Here is a 21,369-nt window from a genome sequence, read left to right on the forward strand (position 1 = left end):
CGTTAAGGGCGGAAAAGGCAGTTTGAATTAGACACTATTAGTATCTAATATTAAACAAGCATAATTTCCCAATAATCAATTTAATTGCCGGACTAAATTGCATGACTGTGAATTTTTCGTTATTACCTATTACATTCTGCTCTTGCATATGATATACTTACATATATATATTCTCTTACATATGGTGAAATTTTTAATTTTTTGACATTATTATAACAGTGAGGAAAATCATTGGTATCAGCAATTTTAAAAACTTAAACTCAAATCTAAATTGAGTATAAAGTATTCAAGAGCGATGAAAAAGTAAGAAAATGATGAGATGAAGTTCGTTATAACTGTAAGGGCTATGCGGCTTAGTGTTCAAGTCATCAATGATCTGCAGTTTGTACTTCTATAAGATATTATAAACACACCCAACATTAGGTAAAAGCTTTCGAAAATACTTATATCTTCCATATAATGAATTACAGTAATTGAATAAATTTGAAAGTAGTACTTGAGAAAATTTCTCTCAGTGCTGCATGAAACTCCACTCCAAGCCGCAACATCATTTAATTATAGTACACTTATCATACTAAGGATAATTTTCACCAAATTGTTTAAATTCAAATTAACGCTGGAAGGTCAAACAGCCATCAGCATTACACATTTTCGTATAAAAACAAATAACTGTCTAGAAAAGTGGTAATTCCTTGTACAATATACTTTAAGCAGTTATCTAACCGAAGAAAAGGCAAAGTGAGCAGCATGTTCGACGATCTGCAATTGATCCACATGAGCGTGCGAATTTTACGCTTTTGGTCACTGATCTATCAGCACACTTGGCGACGTTATGTTTGCCTGTCGATGACGACTTTTTTGGTTTTCACACAGCTTTACTATATGTTCCGCACCAGCGAAGGTATCGACTCAGTTATAAGGAATTCTTACATGTTGGTTTTATGGTTCAATACCATACTTCGCGCGTACCTATTGCTGTACGACCGGGAAAAGTACGAAAAGCTGTTGAGCGATTTGGAACAATTTTACTATGACTTGAAGGTGAGCGGTTGTGGATATATATATATTTATATATATTCATGGGGAAACGGGCTTGTTGGGATCAAGCAAGAAGTTTGGCATAAGATAATTGAAGCCATATTTAAATACAGTTTATGTAATGCAGATTATGCCTATGTATGTATATATGTATATTTTTTGCTCAATTTTTTTGCACAATTTCTTTAGCGCTCAAAGGATTGTTATATACAGGACCTACTGGTGGAGGTCAACACGACAGGCAAATATATGGCACGGGGTAACCTCTTTCTTGGGCTGCTTACCTGCTTTGGTTTTGGTTTCTATCCGCTCTTTGCAACTGAAAGAGGTATGCTCCATCATTTTTGACAATTTGCCACTAGCATATAAGCTTTGCAACTATCTCACTATATCGCTATTTGTTGGGTTAAAGTACTGCCCTTTGGCAGCATGATTCCTGGCGTTGAGGAATACAAAAGCCCGTTCTACGAGTTCTGGTATATGTATCAAATGATAATTACGCCCATGGGCTGTTGCATGTACATTCCCTACACAAGTCTGATTGTCGCTTTCATCATGTTCGGCATTGTGATGTGCAAGGCGCTACAGTTTCGGTTGAAGACGTTGCACCGCGTGCGGCACGTTGAGCCGCTCATTCAAAAAAGCGTACGCGAATGCATACGATATCAACTGTGCATTATTGAGTAAATACAGTTTTTAATATAGCATTTAACGCTTTAAATACGCGTGTATGCATTTACAGTTATATTACGCGCGTAAATGCTTTGACGACTTATATATTTCTTTTGGAATTCCTCGCCTTCGGCACACTGCTATGCGCCTTACTGTTCCTGCTGATCATTGTAAGTTGCTTACATTTTCTTTTCTTTTTTTAAGTTTTTTATCAATTTATTTTCTAGGTTGACTCCTCAGCTCAGGCGATTATAGTTTGCGCTTACATTGCCATGATATTTGCACAGATTTTTTCGTTGTATTGGTATGCGAACGAACTGCGCGAGCAGGTATTTGCGCAATTGCATTTGTTTACATTTTTCACCCTGTACAGAGTCCGTCTGTCTGTCTGTATATACACGAACTAGTCCCCCAGTTTTTGTGATAACGAGATGGAATTTTGATCATTATAGCATATAGCTGCCAAACAAACTGGCCGTTCAAAATCAAGTTCTTGTTTGAAATATTTTGTATATGTCAAGGGTGTTATTGTTTCGGTGCAAGCGAAGCTAACATTTTTTCTTATTTTCTATTTTTAACTTTATGTTCGCAGAATCTCGCTATCGCAGCCGCCGCCTACGACACTGAATGGTTCACATTTCCGATACCAGTGCAAAAATATATTCTGTTGATGATTTTGCGTGCGCAAAAACCTCCAGCGGTAAACTTGGATTTCAATAACTACACATGAATACATTCATTAGTGTTTGCTGCTTTCAGATAATGGTGGGCAATACTCAACCCATTTCGCTGGAGCTTTTCCAGTCCTTGCTGAATGCCTCCTATACTTACTTCACATTGCTAAAGCGAGTTTATACTTAAAGTAAAAAAGTTAAAGAACCGAGACTAAAATGGGAAAAGGTATAAGAATTAGGAAATGCGTTTTCAGCATTTCTATTAATGGTATTCAAAAACATTGTTCTAATTTGGCTTGTATTTTCACTTTTATTTCCAATTCATCTCACCTTAAATAGATTTCATCATTTTAACAACGTTTACTTTACTCGTATTTCTGATAAATAAAGATATATGAATACATTAATGTTATTATTACCTTTCTCTTTATGTAAACAAAGTTTAGTCAAAAGTCTTTAATATTATTTTATGTTAATATATACTTATATGCTTCATTTATATATTTGATTTTAATTTAAAATCTACTTTGAAGTGTTACATTTGGTTTTTAGCTTATTGCAAGGTGCTAAGTTACGCATACATAGATATATATGTATGCAAGTTTCAATAATAATGTTATGTAACAATTACATAATTATTTCGTTTCGTTCGTACATACAGTGGTATTGCATTTATTGCGTCATTTTATGTAAAATTCACAACAAAAATAAAGGAGGCTACTCGAAATTGTAGAGTTCAAAAAAATAAAAGTTAAAAATATTTGGTAATTATGATTGCAGAGTTTGACTGCCAAATGATGTATTCTGCATACTTAAAGATATACGTTGTTATTTTTTTAAATAATCTCCAATGCAAAACAAAAATAGTTCAGTGGGAGTTTTAAGGACATAAAAAGTTGACGAAATATCAGAAATCACTATGTGTGATACATTTTAAGTTAAAAATATATTCAGTTATAATTGAGCTTATCTATTAGTTGGGAGGTTGGTAATCGCAAACATACATATGTACATATGTATGTACAGCAGCATTTCAAATGCTTTAGGTATGACGCTGTGTCACTGCGAAAACACTGAAGATCGTCAGAGAAAAGGCATTTCATTTTCTAATAGCGGTCGTTTGTTAAGTCAAAGGACAAACTCGGCTAAGCAATCATTTTTATATCTATGAACTGTATCGTAATGCTATTGTTTCAATAGTCTTGTACCCGGCTTTATATAATAATTAATATAAACATATTTTATAAAATTTTGCTTACAGCACTAAATAATATAATGTTTTTTCTTTTCTAATAATTAACATGCTTTCGCGTTAATATATGTACTTATATCGTGTTTCATTTTCAAATTCAAATACAAGCTATCATGCTTTCGCAAAGCTATATGTCAGCTACTTGTCCACCACTTAAGATTATATTCATATACAGCAAACTGTTATTACTTTTCCACAGCTCTTTCATTTCGTTCAATTTGTGTAAAATGTAGCAACAATCAATAAGCCAACTGAATACAAAGTCAACACTTCTCAGCTTGGAATCAACGTATACGAGTATTTTTAAAGTAATTTTATAACTGTACTTTCCTACATACACTGGTAATTATCAATAATGTTTTGTAAATTTCCTATTGCTAGTACATTTTGCATTTGCTTGCCTCTAAGCGGTTTTCAGGCGTCGAATACACACGTGACATTTGTTTGTACATAACTAAATGTCACCTAAAGCACACATACATACGTATTTTACATATGAAATGCATATACACAATGTGTATAATTTATATATAAATTTGGTCACTATACTCTTAACTTTAAAATAATTGTAAATATCTTTCGATTTAAATGGATTCAATAGCATATCTGCAGGGGCAAGGCGCACTGATCGGCGACAACTTAGTTTTTGGGCGATACCGTTATTAGTTTGTGTGGTGTTACCGGTGAAATCTGTAAGCAACGCAAATGTATAATTTTAGTTAGAATTCAATATGACCACTAATGTGTACAACATACCCAAAGTTGCCGACTGCCCATAAACGAATCGTCGTCATCTTCGATTAAACTGTGGTGATGATGATGATTCTGCTGATCAATAAATATCAACGTATCTTTGCTGCAGGTATTGCTCGAATTGCGCAACATCGATGAAAGTGTTTCACTACATTCGCGCAATTTGCAATTAGAGCTCGTTGAGAACGAATGCCTTAAATTGAGTCCATGCATATGTTGATGATTGCTTGTCTGTGTTCCGCTCTCTAACGCAGAAACACTCGAACGACTGCCATTCCATGGCTGGTGGCGTGTTAGGTGGAATTCGTGAGCTGTGTGCGCTGCCACAGCAGCGCTAATAATACTGCTACTGTTACTTTTCAGACTACTTGAGAGCAAAACCTCTTTGTAGTTACTACTCGCTGTCGCTGATGTGGTTGTAAAGCCGTTGAACTTGTTTTGCAATGTGGATGCGCCATGTATGGACACGGCCAGCGAGTGTGGCGATGAGTGTGACGACAAGGAAGAACTGGAGGAAGATGTTGAGGAATTTCTAACGCGACTGCCATTAATACCGGCAGGTATTGTTGTTGTTGCTATGGTAGATGTTGCGGGACTCTTCGGTTTACCATTTACAACCGGTTGCGTAATGTTCAACTTCTGATTTGGCGATTTGGAGGCATCTGCAGCGTAGCCATTAGTTAATACTTTAGTCGTTGTGATTGCAGCAGGCTTATTTGGCCCTATGGAAGAAACTGCTGGCTCCGTCGTTGCATCTGCCACAGCCTTCGGTAAGGGCGATTGTTGTGACTTGATTAGCGTGGTTGCAATATGAGTGGCGGGTACTGTCGTTTCATGTGCTTGGCTTTCATCAATTTGACAGTCTTCATCCATGGCAAAGATCTGATTTTCGCCAACACTGTTCGGATTTTCTACTATTTTATTTGGTGTAAGTGTATTGAGCGCTTTCAATGCGCTGACTGCATTTGTGGCCACAGCGGTGCTATCATCGTCTGGGGCAACAGATTCTGAATCAGCAAATTCTAGAGTTTCCATATCGACCGAAATATTTTCATTGTTCACAACCATCGGGGATGTCTCTATTTTCACTGTAAATAAAGCGTATTAGAAAAAAGAATGCATAATTTATCAAAGCTTTATTACCTTCGACAATGGTGTCATTTGCAAGTGCAGCTTTAGGTATTTCAATTGGTTTTTCTTCTGTTCTTCCTTTTAATGGCTCTATTATAGCAGTGGTCGCGACCACATCAATATTCTTTCGATCGTCGGATATATCTTCTTCGATAACTTTCTCCTCGGCAGCACTTATCTTTTCAACAACTGTCATATTCGGTGGTGGTGCGATTCGAGAGACCCAATGATCGCCTGAATTCGAACTAGAGCCAGAGCATTCAGCTGCATCTCCGACGCGACGCTGATAAAATAACATATAAGCCTCATTATTAATAATCTCCTCCTCGATTGATGTATTGGGTACTTTAGAGACCCGTTGATCATCGAATTTGTACCATTGTCTGTCGTATGGATTTTTACATGCGGCTGTGTAGTGACCCGTTTCGAGTGTGTCCCCCTGATGATAGCATACAGCGTACAAATCATAACGGGTTTCTCGGTTATCACGTGAACTAAGTGTTGAGGATCGCGAATCTCCAGGTCGAGGTTTTTTCCATGGATTTGATCGTGAAAACGGTCCATTATCCATGGCAGCTGCAGCACTAAGCGTTGTACGCGGACCATTCTCATCTTCCACACCTCGCACCAAATGTGGAGACATATCGAATGCATTCAATGGGAATTTCACCATCGTGGTAAGTTTAGCTGCATTGGCACCTTTTTCGTGATGCTGTCGGAATCGTTTAAAATGCACGACCAAAATGTCGGGTAACGACCACAGACCGAGTGTCTTCACAACCGGTAAATATTGCTGACAGTGTGGACAGCGCCAAGCATCTTCGGCGCTCAGCGTTTCTGCTTTGGTATAGTGCTCAAGGCATTGCTCTAAAGTAAGTACTGACGTGTCTTTCGTGGTTTTCAGTTTTCCAACATCGAGCAAACGTGCCACACTTTCATCTTCGACCACTTGATCACTGAGATCCACAAAGTACTCTTCCGGCTCAGTCCATTCTAGTAAAAGTTTTATATGCGGTGGTCCAGCATCAGATGAAAGCACAGATAGTGCCAAGTCGATCATCTCTGTTAGCAGCGGATGTTCAACATTCTGTAAATATGTGTCTGGATCTGCGGACGGATCTTGTAGACGTATCTGAAACATATCGCTCTTCGGTTTACCACTCGAGAAAACTTCAGGTTTCAGTAAGGGCGTCATTTCGCGTAATAGTCGCTTTTGTAAATCAACATAAGAGCAATCACGGGTTGTTAGCAAGCTGAACGGCATACCGAAACGTTCCACGGATTGTGTATGCGAGTTATCGCCATTCGGTGTCTCTTTATTTTCAAGATCCGTTTTGGTTTTACGCACATTCGCCACTAACAAGAGTAGTTCATTAGTTAAATTGGCAGTAGACGAAGTGTTTGTGGTCTTAGCACCATTTGTGGTTGCATTGGCAGTGTTGCCTGTCGAACTGTTTTTGTTAACCTCCGTAGATGTAGTATTTTTCGCTGTACTTTGATTGGGATTGGGGTTGCCGCTCCGACTTGTGTCACCATTTTCAGTGTCCACTTTTGTCGCTGTTGTTGTTATTGCTGTTGATGTGACCTTTGTTTCGGGTACTTCAATGCAGTAAATTGATTCGATGCCACTTAGTGTTGCCACCGGTTGTGTGTCGTAGAAAACGCGCGTGAAACCCTCTTTGCTGATGTCAACTAATACCATGTGTTTGCCCTGAATGCCAGTGTCAGCCTGCAATTGATCGCGTAGAGCGACAATTGGCGAACCAGTAGGCACATTAATACCGATCTTCACTTGACGCGGGTCTCGCTGCAAATACACTACGGTCACGAAAATCGTTTGCTGCATTAATTGCGGCAGCTGCACCGAAATGCAATGGAACGGATCGAATGTGTTTGACTGTTTTTTACAGCGTGGACATGTGAGAGACGAACGGAATTGTGCTTGGAATACCGCTTGCACAAACGAATTGTTGCAGCGAATGTGGTTGGCTAAAGTTTCTGCGGCGATAACCTCATCCGGGCGGCCGTATGAGTTCTGTAAGAAAGAACATGCAAAAATTAAAATTCCAAATATGGTACAGTTTTGAAGAATACGATAATATTATTTACAAGATTTGCCGATTTTAATGTAACTGATGGTAACTTGGTATTTACGTTTATTATACATTATATTTAATTTTACCCGAGCGCTTTTTTACAGCTAATTTAACTGGACCGATACGTACGCGTTCCCTAATGCTTATCTTACATATTTATACATTTATTTATCCGTAAGAAAGATCATGAAGCAAGTTGCTTTAATTAAATTTTTAATTTGAGATGAATAACTGAGTTTTCAATTTTAAATTCCAAGATGTTGAAATTTTTGAATTTGATTATATTTAAAATTTTTAATACTCAACATATTGGATTTTTAATTTAATAATAGGAAATGAAAATTTAATATTTAACAAACATCTTGTATTAAAGATTGAGAAACTATTTTTTTAATTTAAAATTTGGAGTAATAAATAAAAAACAATTTTACAAATTAAAATCGGGATAAAAAGGAAAGATTTACACAGTTCTAACTGAAATACTATAATTAAAGGCAGTTAACTATAAATAAGTCGAAAAAACTAAACTATGTTGAAATTTTATTAAAAATTAAACACGAAGTACACAAAATATATATTCTAATAAATTACTTTTTAATATTTTAAACATAAGCTTGGGAATAATTTTGTTTTTAAGCTTCGTATTTGATTTTTAAGATTACAAATCTTTTATGTTTTTATTTCGGTATTTAGGATTAATTTTTTGTCTATACGCTATTTGGGATTAAAAATTTAAATATTAACTTTAATTAAGATTTTTGGTATTACAAAAAAAAAAAAAAAATTAATTGAAATGTTAATAAAATTATTTTTGAATGCATTATTTGCAACCCTCATTATGCGCATATCTAGATTATTATATAATTACAAATTGTTGAACATAAAGATACTCTGTTTTAAACACTCAAAATGCCACCAAAAATCGTTTCCTAGTAAATAACTTTTCATAAGTTATTGTCCAATATCTCACCGACGGTAGCGCTATCATTGCCTCCGTCGTCTTTTTTTAGTTTATCTTATCTAAACAAGCCTAAGTAAATTGTATCTTTCCACTTTGCGAAAATAATAATAAATCAAGAGCACGCGTAGAAATACTTACAGCTACAGCGCAATCGACTTATATGTGTGCGTTCACAAATATTTTTAATAAACATACTTCAGCAATTGGCTTTTGTTTACATAAGCATCGCCGGGAATATTGGAACAGAGCCTTTTCTCTTTTCACTGCACATTGCATTCCCACTTGTTGACATTTATATAAATGCCCAATTTACGATGAATGTAAATAAGAATTGTAAAATTAACTGCCACATTCTGCCTGGTTGCCATTTATTCGTCGGTCAACCGGTGCATTTGACGAACAACAATAACATCGCAATTTCACCAATTATAAAATGCCTTCTAAATACCGTATAAGTACATGTATATGTTCCTCTATGAACGCACAGGTTCTGGGAAGGTAGAGAAAGTCATTGATGGCGATTTTTTGTGTATTTTATAACTACTTGCACACACAGTAATTCAGTAGATAATAAACAGTGTAATGCTTGCGCGATGCTCATAAACTAAGCTGGGTGAAAAATAGGAAATAGCTCACATCCTCCGATCACCGACACTTTAATAATGAAATTGAAATTAGTTTTTGACAAAAGATATCACTTTCATTAATAAAGAATAAAAAAGAAGTGAAGTAAATGTTGTCAATGCAAGCACACCACTTATAGACGCGAGTAATTTTCAGAAGGCACAACTTACATAGTCATGGCTAATTTTACTTTCTATTTTCATTTAGTTTTCAGAACCAGGCAAGAAATAGTTTTTTACCAACTCGCATGAAATAAATTATTAAACTAAATTTAGGTAATATAAGCACCTTTACACTTTTATAACGCCGTTTCGTGGCCGTATTGAGGTCCTCGTGCACCTTATCCAGCAGCCAGAATAAAAATTCTTGAGCATCATGTTGTGTTGAGCTACGAAATTGTGAACCATAGCGATCTACAACAGCCTGCAAGCAAATTATTTGCATAAGAAAATGCGATTCAGATTAGTGTGTGTGTGCAGTTGTTGTCACAATACGACTCACCTTAAAACTCGTGCTGTGATCGCTCTCATTCTTGCATGTCCATAGCGCCTTTAGCACATTTGCCAGTTGTTCGGTTAGTTCTCCTTTGGTACCAAATTTGCGTGAATTGATTTTGTTGCGTCGCTTTAGATCGGCCTTAAAAATTAAATTACATAATTTAGAAATACACATAAACATGAAATAATAAGTGATTAAGAAATAACAAGTAGTTTACAAAGTCGCTGCTTCGGCACACCACTCACCTTGTACTGATCCAAAACGAAATATTCCGCCAGTATGTCTGTGTGACTGAGACATTGCAGCACTGCATTCATGAAACATGTGTTGCCATGATTTTTGAGCCCCATAACGCCAGGTGTCTGGTCAGCCGGCCACTGGTAGTTGCCGATGGGTGGCACGCGATCGGCGGTTGTGGATATGGACACAGCGGCGTTTTTGTTCGCCTATACCGAAGTGGAATGTAGGCAGGAAGTAAATGGAAATAAGAAAAGGCAATTAGTTAAGTTATTTGGTATTTTTAATGGTTATATAGAGCTAAACTTAAGAATGAATTGTGCACATGTTATTGCCATATACTGGAAATAATAACTCTGAAACTGGTTTTGGCAATGTTTGTGCATAAAAACTGGTTGACTTTTACGGGTCAATACTAAGAAATTAAGCAAGAATGAATAAACGTTTATAGATTACGAAATAATAAAATTGGATTTTTTCTATAGCCACTGAATGAAATGTTGGCATATACGCTCGTATCTATATATTTACGAGTACTAGACAAACTAGAAGAACTATGTAGTAATAAGTTAAGCATTTGCATTAAAAAAAATTTCGTCAATATTTTACATAACGAATCGTGCGGAAAATTTATAGCAAAGCAAGCGAAAGGGGGAAATGGAATATGATTCGAAAGTGCCGCCAATGATTTTTTTCAATAAAAGCAAGTAAATAAAGCAAGCAACGAATGAACTTATGAAAACAAAGACGTAGCCGTCGACCTAATCAATAGAACGTTTCATCGCGTAGCGTCAATGTTTGTGGAAATCAATAAAAATGAATTGTAATGCACATTTGCCGCCGAATAAGATGAGCTGCGATAGGAAAAATGAATTAAAATGACAATGACAATTTCCATTGAACACCCGCCAAAAACGCGTCAATTAAGTTTGCAATTGTGCGACTAAGCATTGTTGATGCAGCTGGAGTAAAAAACTTTAAACGGTTCGAGTTCAACTAAAACTAAATGCATTGAGAAGCGCGTATTATTTGCGCCATTGAGAAATTGCTGCTAGGCTGCAGTCAAAATTAAAGTGTATGTATAAAAAGCTGAAGAAGAAGAAAAGATGCATATGTTTGTATGTGGGCGTTCTAGGCAAAAGGTGAATGTAGTTAAGCTAAGCTGGTGGGCGATGTGCAACTAAGCGATCTTTAGTGGGCGTCAAGTTGAATATGCCAATTGCCAATTTTTGATTATTTGCGGATGCGCTAAATGCGACCTATGGTTGCTGTTGGCAAAATGTTATTAGCGTTTTTGCGTTATATCTCTAGTGGTGTTTTTTTCTTGTTTTATTGTGGCAAAGCGAACAGATGCCATCAAGCGTTTGGGAACGATGCGAAAGCAGAAGATGATGTCTACCTTTTTTCTGCGCCAGCAAGCGGTGTAAAAAGGCACTATTCCCGTTGTCTTATGCGCTGAACTTTCTTTCTGCACGTCGTAATTGAAAGGAGCAAAAGAACGAAATAAATTAGGGATATTAAGTTGAGCATATTAAAACATGAAATTACATTTTTTTTTTCACTTTAAAACTTTTTACGTGAAAATGCGGTATTAGTGGTTTCAATATAATACAGCCGACTTTATTAAATAAAAAAATATAATAACTAAGTTAAGGCGTCGACTATTAATAGCCGAGTTTGCATTGCCTAAGGCGAAGTTCCTGTATGTTTGTTAAAATTTCTAAGGTTATGGCGAATGAGAACGAAATAATTCTTTGGACCGTTTGGTTCGTTGGCATAACAATATTCTTTACTTGAAACTAGTTGCTTCTTTTTGCAAAAAAACAGGAAAAACGTTAACATCGCGTATATACAGGCAGAAGCAACTTGTTCAGGATATAAAAAGTAATCAATGCTATTTTTGAAAACGAAATACAATAGCTTTTTTCGGTACAAATGTGTTTTGGTTAGCGCTGTTGATGGAGACTAATTATAGTATAGTATATTTAACTGAGTTTCCGTTATGCAAAGCCACTTGCAACGAATCTAAATAGACGCCTATAGAAAGTATTTAGTATAAATTTTTAAACAATAAAGCTTTATTTAAAACTTCAAAGCAACGTTGTATAATATTACGGGTCATGTAAACTACTGTTTGTTGGTTACTTTATTACAATTTCGTTTGGTTTACTTCAAAATCTACGACTTATACAATAATCAACAAACAACAGTAAATTTATTGCTTAATAAACTTGATTAGTTGTAATTTTTGTTAAACCTTCAAGTCCACTTTTATTAAATTGAAAATAATTTGTAAAGAAAACACATTCAGACATTTGCGCTAAAGAATGTTTTCGCTTTAATAACTTTGTTGCACAGTGTTTGTGCAAATGAATTTTCGCATTTCATGTTTAGACGTCTGACACACGCAATTCAAATAATTAAAATAGCTGAAGTTCAACTATTGTGATCTCAGTGCTCATTTATACTTAAGGAAATAGAATAAGACACGTCATATAAAAGCGTGACATACACACATACACACAAGCATACAAGTACACAACTTAGCCACGATTATTATGCCACAAAAACACAAACTAACACAAACACATATATGTTTGTATATATTATATGTAAGCTCGCTCATTGAACTCCCCCTTCCCCCGTCACTTTTCTTTTCTTAATTCTGCATTATGCCTCAACAAAAGCGCCAGTTGCAGTTGCAGCTTCCATATTTATTTCGCTTTTGTTTTCAAAATGCCCCTAGTCAGCTGGTTGATGGCGGGCGGTTGTTGGGTGCCAGTGTTGTTTATTCATAGACTGTCTCCTCTACCTGTGTGCAGTGTATATTTATATATGCATGGGTCGCTTATTTATTTATCAATAGATTGGCAACAAGTCGCTATTTTATCCAACACATATATATACATACATACACAGGTACATATGTACATATGTATGTACGCGCATAGTGTTGAGGGCATGTCGTGCAGCTTATGAAAACTCACGCCCATCAACCCAACAATCATTCTAGCCAATATTGAGTTTTACTATTATCTACGTTGTTGTTACACATTGCACCGGTGCAGCTGAGGAGTTGAGAAGGCTATTGTCAGTCGGTATCGGTTGTATTCAAATATGCAAATGTATGCAAGTATACATTGAACGCATGTGCCGATATGTGTGTGTGTTGAATGAATTATTGACAACACGTGGTAGACAGTAAATTTTATTATTTAAAGTCAGCGGCTATTTGTTAGATAACATATTACCTTATTAATAGCCTGATTTACAAAGCTACATACGTAAGAGAGCGCTTAAAACGGTATTATCACTACAATTATAGGACTTATAACACTCTTGACGAGTCAATTCAAAATTAGACTAACAATGCTTTCATTAATGCAGCGCTAAATGATAAATGAAAATTCAATTGTCAGGAAGAGTGTGATTGTGATGAGCTTGATATAGATTGGTTTGTTTAAAAACTGATCAAAATTGATTCGCACTGGGTCAGCCGGGTTAGAGCAATTGCATGGAAAATTGGATTAAGCGTTGGCAAACTTGTATTGGCGTAGGCGTCTATTTTGAAGGCGATAATAAATATTTGTATTGTCATAAAAATATAGTGTTTTTTGCCAGTCCGGGTCAAATTTGATCAGCTGGTACACCGTATACTTATAATCGGTAAATTTATAATTAATAACTGTTTCTGACTAGATTAACAAAAATGCTGACGTCAATTGGCGAATATTTATCTGAATAACTCTTAAATTATTTCAACATTTCAATCTGAGAGGCTTTCTTACTTGTTATCGTATTCTGTGAAATTCTTCAAATAAAGAAAAGTTAAAAACCACAATGAAAGTGACCGGAAAGAAGCCAAATCACTGTATTAGTCTCAGTAATGCTTCGGATTGGGGAGAGAGGAAATAAAGCAAACAGCGCTGGCCAAACGTTCCAACTGTAGCGGTCGCAAATGCAAATTGGTAAATGTATTGATAATAGCTGCGCAAACAAATATAGCACACACTATACAAGTACATGGGTCTTTACGTGGGGACATTGAGACCATGAATTTAGTGCAAAATATCAAAAATGGACTGTTTGCTAAAACATGTGAGACTCAAGCGAATTGAGCTTAAACGCTTTAACCTACCTAATATTATGTGTTATGATACGGTATGATAATTAAGACACAAGTATGTATGTAATTAATATAAAAGCAAGACTTCAGGTAGAAATTGGCTGACAAACATGTTTGCAAACAAAATTTGTTTTCGGTGGGTCTGTCTGCCGTATTTATGCCAAAATAATAATACACATATATTTACACATATATACATACATATAAAAGGGGTGGTACAATAAAGGAAGCGAAAGCAGAGCTATACAAAAACGAAAATGAAATACATAGCAACATGAAATTGAGTAAATCACATGCCAACATTAAAAAAAAAATTAAAATTTCAAACTGAAAAAATATATTTCTACCACAAGAAGCGACCATTTCTTTTAGCGATTTAAAATATAAAATCACAAATTTAATAATAATACATCTGTTTTCCCATCGCACTGCCTAAAACGCAAACCAAACTAATTAAATACTAAATATATTAACCGTCGTGATTATTAAAATGCGGATTAACGTCGCAGACATCGTTAATTTAATAATCGACTCCGACTACAATTCCCTTATTAGATTTGAGTATAGACAAATTAGTAGCGCGCGAATTGCCAGCGAAACACAAGTCAACCACTAACAAAAATCGGCAAAAATATAAGAAAGTACGAAGCACGTCATAACCTGATGTTTGTAAGTATGTATGACATCAGAAACCACCTGTTCTTTGGCTTTCTACATCAGGTTTTTTCAATTGATATTTCTTTAAGGAAATTCGGTTCACTATTCTCCACCGGATATTGGCGGAATAATCTGCAGTGTATTTTACACAGACGCCGTTACATAAATATAACATGCACATAAATCAATGATGCCTCTAGGACAATTGAGCAGTTATTGCAAAAACAAAAAAACTTGAATTCTACAGAGCCAGTAAGTATTCAACATTTCTTGTTGGTATGGGTATAGAAATTGTATCTTTGTTTAAAATGTTATAGCGTTTCCGTAGGCGGGCAAAATGTAAAATTTCTTAAAATGTTTTTGGAACCTTTGTGAAGAAATAGAAATGTTTGATCGATTGTCATGTTCAGCTTTGATGACGTAGAAACCTCTCATTTATAGCCCTAAGAATATACGTCTTGTCACCTATAAAACACTTCTCCCCAAAACGCTTCTGCAATATTTTCAAGGATTCCGTAGCCGTGATGCCATTGGAAACACAAAATTTCAAGCAAACTCGTTGTCCAATATTTTTCCTAATAAAAATCGTTGACAAACTTCTCGCGCCAAACAACCACTTATTGACATATAGAGTTCGCCTTTCACATGAACATAAATATATTTATACAAATTTAGCAAAAAAATGTTTATCGATTAGGTTTGCGCGCTTTTTAAAATGACCAGTTGGAGTCATCTTTAATCATATAGTATACGCTTTCTCACCTTTTTTTATTCGCTTTTTATTGCAATTCTCCACCTTTTGGTTTTACTGGTTTTTCTTACTGGGCATGTATATTTCTGTTCGTTTACATAGACGTTGGTTTCTTTACATTTCCAGTAATATGAGAACAAACAAGCGAACGGTGAGTGATTAATTTTTGCTACTAAGCTCATTTCCCTCTTAATTTCAATCACACCAAAAATATACCCTGCACGCAAGGCTACCTAGCATTATATCAGAAAATCAAGAATTTTAGTGCTAAGCAATTAAAGCCTTCTCCCCAATATTTAAGGAGCATTAGAACATATTAAAATGTTGCAAGCAAAAAGCTTCCACTCGTTAGAAATAATAGCCTTGTAGACAACAGGCCGAGTTCTTTTCGGCGCCCATTAACTTGAGTAAGCGATATTGCTTTAATTAATAATTTATTTATAGCGTTCTTCCAATTACCAAAAAGAAATGACCGCAAGCATTTAGCGGAGTTCATGTTCACACAGAAACTTTGGAGTAGTTAGAGCAAGCTCAGCAAAAAACAAGTCATTTGAAATAAACAATAACACATATAAAATAAATAATATCTAAATTAAACGGAATGTGTATAGTGTGTGTGAGTTTGTTCGCCTTCTGAATGAAACGTAAACAATCGGTACCACTACTCGGGCGTTGGAAAATTTGAGTCGTTGCACTCAGCACTAGCAAGAAAAGGCCAGAGTTTTATTTCACGACAATCAACGGTTGACAATCAAAAGTTAGCGAGCCACGACAGTAGGTATTCGTATGCTTGTGTAGGTGTGTATGTGTATGCAGCTTTCTCATAACATAGCATACCAGGCCATCCGTCAGTCAATCAACCCAGTATGCCAGCCTAACTATTTTTGCTGGTGTTGTTGTTGTCGGTTAATAGGCTGTAGGCTACTGTCCAAGACTGTGAAGCTACGCCCAACTCTTATCGCAATTTAGCAATATTGTCACTTATATCAATTTACAAAAGCAATTTTTTTGAGACATTGCAGTATCAAGCGCTAAGTTGTGAATGAGTAGCTTCAAGCCGAAGTATGTGTAGGTTCTGAATTCAGTAGATGTAAAAATTAATTTAGCTGTGAGGTACGGATAAATACCATATATATAATTAAAAAATATTCATTTTATAATTACATTTATAAAATTATCCATTGGCGGGTAATTGCGGAATCGCTGGAAACTCCAAAACGAATGAGCTCGTAAGAGTGGGCACACTGGTCCCGATTACATCGGGTTGGGAATAAGTTGCGTTTCGCGAGTGAACTTAACTAGCGCTGGTTAACAACCAGCTTCTTTGCGACAGCGATATCCTTCTGGCCTTGCGCAGAACAAAAGATATCCACTGAACTACATGCTCTCAGTAAGGTTCAACTTGCCGCAATCTCTGGCAGGCTCAAAGCGCTTTGTCGATTTTTGAGTGAACTTTCGATAAATACTATGGAGTATTTAGGTATCATAATATACCGGCGTTCGCAATTGTCCAAGTGGGAACCGATTTGGATCGACCTTTAAACCTAACTTAACCTAGATGACTACTTAAATACGTCTTTTTATGTTTAGATGGGTATGTATACGAAATACAAATTTTCATTCTGCTTAATGCCAAGAACTATGTTTGGAAGTATGACTGGGTGAGTGAAAAATTTTAATTTTGCAACCATAAAATGTGTGCACGAAATCTTTAAATCCGACTTTGGGATCAAACTGTCTGATATATTATGATATATGTATGTTTACTTTTTCATCTTATTCTGAATATTAATCTTTTTGTTCTAAGCCACTTTTCTTTAACTAAAGAGTCACTTAAGAACAAACCAAACTAAGTTTCTCATTTTGTAAACATGTTTCTTTCCAGATATCTTCATTTATGTAGTTTTTGATCGTGACCCATTAACTAGTAATAAAAACTCTGAATTCTCCAAGCTTCCTGCACTGTAAACTCCATAACCTACAACATTTTCAGTTATTTTTTCCTATGGACTACAGCATTATGAATAAATCGGCATAAATATTTTATGCGTGAATTTTTTGTGCAATAACTGAAATTCCAATTCAACGATATAACAGTACTTGCATACATACATATATACCATGCATACATACATATATGTATTAATAAATAATTGAATATGACTGTTGTTCATTTCCATTATTACGATTGTAGGTTACCGGTGTTTTTGTCGAAGTTGTCGTGGTTCGTGTCACTTTTGTCGGCAACGATTGTTGGCGATTTGCTATTGTTGTTATTAGTAATGTTGGCATTGCGCTGTCAAACACATTGCTGTTGCGACTAAATATGACAAATTGGATAAAATAGTCGTATAATATACATTTATGTACGAATTAATGTTTGTATGCGAGTATGTGTGCATGAATGGAGATCGACGACGTAAAATAGATTCGGTAGTGGGAAGTAATGAAAGCATTTTTGTGATATAAAAAGATTTACACACATACACAACTGGTGACAACATGTTGTATGAATGAATTCTAACAGCAGCAACAACAACAATAACAACAAAAAAAAGTTAAATAACCGAATTTATGCAAAGAATAGTAAATTACTCGTAATATCAACAATTAGAGCAATAATAAAACACACAAAAGTTACAACAACAATTGAATAATACACACATACATATGCATGCAATAATGAAAAATTGAATGCGAACGATGGAATGGAATTTTTATCAATTTCTATCACATAGCAAAAAGTGCTTCAAACCGCGACAGAAACTGAAGTCATCAGACACCTAATGGAATTTGCTTGATAGAACTCTACATACAAGTATGTATGTATGTATGCATATATTTTTATGTGAATTTATTAAATCAACGGCAATATGATTATACAATAATGTGTACATTTAAATGTGAGCGATTATATGCCATTATTATTTGCGATAGCAGAAGGAGAAATACCGATATAGTGATCTATGTATGCATACTTATGTATGGGCGTGTGTATATACAGATGGAAAGTATTTGCAAAGTATTCTTTATCATATGTACTTAGCACAACAACACGAAGAGCGAACGTCACATGCTCGTATACTAATTGTGAACTAAACTAAAGCGTCTTTTCTCCACCTTTTTCGGCAATATACCTTCTATATAGTAGTAAGGTGCAAGAAGCTACCGGCCGAGTAACAACTATCTCATTTGTATCGTTTTTTCTCTTTGCACTCTTTCAAATTTTCTAATTAAAGTACTTTTTTTAAGTTGTCATTTCCAAAAACTTTTCTCAGGTGATTTCTATGTACTTACATACGTGGCTATGGTATGTAGACTATAATTCATACATTAGTCCGGATCGGTTTCAATACAATAGATATTTAACAATGAGATTGCTTTAGGATTATTTTCGTTTTTCATGAATCTGATGGTTTTCATTCATTTATACTCAACTTGTAATTTATTATTACGTTTTTATATTGAGTATTTTGAATTTTATAGACAAGGGGTTATATCCACTTGTGAATTTCAAAAAATAAAATATTTTTGCTTAGCTTTCAAATGTACATAAGTATATATGTTTGCGAATATTCCCAGAACATTTAAAGTTGATCCGACAAATATGGTAGTTTCGGAGATATGAGCGTATTTGTAAGACTTTTTAATCTTAGTGTAATCGGCTCCTAAAACTTTTAACAAACGACTTGAAATTTTCACACCACTTTCTTAGATAAATTTGTCATATAATGATCGAAGGAATAAGATTTTGACAATAAGTACGATTTTTAAGTAAGATTTTTTTCGAAAAACTCCTTATTGTTGGGATGCCGCCATTTTATCAAAAATAAAATTTGGACTAGTCTTTCGATCATTATCGGTATTCATCGATAATAATAATAAATTTTTTGGTTTTTTGATTTCACATAATTTTAAGTAGAAAATCTTGCACACCGCCCGATTTTTTTTTCGGAGCTTATCCTCCTTCAAAAAAGAAAATTCACAAAATTGTGTTTTTTCTGACTTGAAAGTGGAATACCCGCATAAGGAGGCTTAATAGTGTAGACGGATCTGTGAAGAAACTTTCAAATCGCCTTATAATTAAGAGATAAACAACTTCGTTGAAACTCAAAAAGCTTGTAAAGTAAACTTTTAAGCAAAGAAAATGATTGTGCATTTATTCTTGCTTCTGCATACATACATACATACATAAATGGGGAAATAAAAATTATTAGAATTTGCAAATAAAGATTACGTTGCAGTTTTTCAAATGGAAATTCTACAGATTGTGACGTATGTCGCACATATCAAGTCTTATGAATAGATTTAGATACTTAAATGCCTTAATTTATAAATATTTATTTAGATAACATCATTTTCGGTTCTACGAGCGGTAGCTGAGTTTGATTCCTCAACCAGTTTCAATATCTGAGGACTAGAAATTCCACTGGAACCCTTATCTCAGATGACTCAGATCTGCAACGTACAGACTAGCGCTGTGACTAAAGCTGCATTGGACACGGATCAAAGTTTGATTGTGATTCGTTAGACGAGTAATGAGGGACTCCTGGGCTGGTGGTCGTGGTATTCTGTCACCTGAGTATGCAGGGGTCATACCCTGCAGAAATGGCTGATGGGCTAATGCCAAGGCCGCTTCCGTGCAGTTAAAACCATGACAGGCCTTGGAGTATGTTTCCCTTCCGGCATCATCAAGTTGGTATGGTAGGTGTTTGTTGGGATGACTCCTTCTTTGCGCTGGTCGGCTCTGAACGCATTGCCTCATAAAAGCGCGACTACCTTTCGAGAGGCGGATAGCGGCTCTGAGTGGGGACCTAACAACAATGAATACAAACCGAAACACTAAGGATGAGGGAGGAAGCAGGTCGAAACCGACCTCTGCTAAGGTGGGCGGTTCCCTGGGGGGAACACCTTCACCGAGGGGAACGAAATCGTCCCCGGTAAAGAGTGAGGATAATAATTCAGGAGGTGCTTGGCTTACCGCCGCTAGGGGCTCTTCATATTTAGTCTTCTTTGCGACAGAAGAGTCGTAGCGGAGTGTATAAGATCCCAAACGTGCCAGAAGCTTTATTGGAGGCCAAACATCGAGGAGAGAGCTAAGAAGGCATCGGTGGGCACTCTCACTAAAGGTGGTGCTCTGGCTATACGAAACCGTAGTCAAGCCAGTATTATTCTATTGTGTGTTTGTCTGGTGGAGGGCGCTCGAAAGGCCTACTTTGGCTAAAAAGCTTGAGCGAGTCCAAAAAGCGGCGCTCATCAGAAGCTCCGGTACACTGCGGACTACACCAACGATATTCCTTAATGCTATTTTAAACATAGCAACTATGGACCTTGCTGGCAGGTGCATTGCAGCGAAGTGTACTGTGAGGCCTGAAAATTTTGGATCACTATTCATATTCCGACGAGGGAGATGTGGATGGGAAGAAGCCGCTGACGAAGAGGTGCGGTGAGCTTTATCTCGGATGGGTCGAAGTTAGGAGGGAAAGTTGGAGGGGGGTTTTCTGTCAAAAGCTTTCCCTCAATCTTAGCTTCAGGCTACCTAACCCCTGTAGTGTTTTTCAGGCGGAAGTGGCTGCTATCAAGGCGGCGGTAGAAGTACTGCTACGAAGAGCAGCTTCGTTTAGAGAGGTAAGCATTCACTACGACAGCAGAGCGGGAATACTAGCTCTGAGTGCGCTAACCGTGCAATCAAAGCTAGTCAAGGAGTGTCTGTCTTCACTAGAAATAGCATCAGGCTACTTCAATATCAGGCTCGTTTGGGTGCCTGGTCAAAGCGGAATCGCTGGCAACTGCAAAGCCGATGAGCTAGCCAGGGAGGGCACCCTTGCCCCGCTCACATCGGAGTGGGATCGAGTTGGATCTCCACTAACGTCTTGCGTTCTGGCTCTGGAATATGAAC

At 36.2% G+C, this 21,369-nt stretch overlaps 2 protein-coding genes across 4 annotated transcripts in view; one reads left to right on the plus strand and one right to left on the minus strand.

Annotated features, from left to right (window-relative positions):
- Positions 1 to 605: 605 nt before the first annotated feature.
- Positions 606 to 2,968, plus strand: Or49b (Odorant receptor 49b). Its single transcript, XM_014247431.3, has 7 exons — positions 606 to 1,041; positions 1,228 to 1,366; positions 1,451 to 1,721; positions 1,781 to 1,880; positions 1,938 to 2,039; positions 2,303 to 2,410; positions 2,470 to 2,968. The coding sequence occupies exons 1-7, from the start codon at positions 748 to 750 to the stop codon at positions 2,569 to 2,571; spliced, it is 1,116 nt and encodes a 371-aa protein (XP_014102906.2). The 5' UTR covers positions 606 to 747; the 3' UTR covers positions 2,572 to 2,968.
- Positions 2,675 to 21,369, minus strand: part of Usp15-31 (Ubiquitin specific protease 15/31) — a 30,495-nt gene continuing 11,800 nt past the window's right edge. The window contains exons 2-8 of one of the 3 annotated variants that reach the window (XM_014247412.3): positions 11,336 to 11,404; positions 9,945 to 10,145; positions 9,703 to 9,837; positions 9,496 to 9,624; positions 5,533 to 7,555; positions 4,393 to 5,477; positions 2,675 to 4,326 (exon numbers count right to left, since the gene is read on the minus strand). In XM_014247412.3, the coding sequence (XP_014102887.2) occupies positions 4,276 to 4,326; positions 4,393 to 5,477; positions 5,533 to 7,555; positions 9,496 to 9,624; positions 9,703 to 9,837; positions 9,945 to 10,145; positions 11,336 to 11,404 (3,693 nt within the window). In that variant the 3' untranslated portion in view covers positions 2,675 to 4,275. Of the gene's footprint in view, positions 4,327 to 4,392; positions 5,478 to 5,532; positions 7,556 to 9,489; positions 9,625 to 9,702; positions 9,838 to 9,944; positions 10,146 to 11,335; positions 11,405 to 21,369 lie in introns of all 3 variants that reach the window. The other 2 variants (XM_014247403.3, XM_014247420.3) reach the window with 2 other exon arrangements.

Source organism: Bactrocera oleae, chromosome 4 (genome assembly GCF_042242935.1).
Source record: "Bactrocera oleae isolate idBacOlea1 chromosome 4, idBacOlea1, whole genome shotgun sequence".
NCBI classification, from domain to species: Eukaryota; Metazoa; Arthropoda; class Insecta; order Diptera; family Tephritidae; genus Bactrocera; species Bactrocera oleae.

Bases quoted from the DNA above. Each gene is read 5' to 3' on its own strand.
- Or49b (XM_014247431.3), top strand. From the start codon at position 748: ATGTTCGACGATCTGCAATTGATCCACATGAGCGTGCGAATTTTACGC. The intron at 1,042-1,227 runs GTGAGCGGTTGT...CAATTTCTTTAG, and splicing joins AATTTTACTATGACTTGAAG to CGCTCAAAGGATTGTTATAT. The intron at 2,040-2,302 runs GTATTTGCGCAA...TTATGTTCGCAG, and splicing joins CGAACGAACTGCGCGAGCAG to AATCTCGCTATCGCAGCCGC.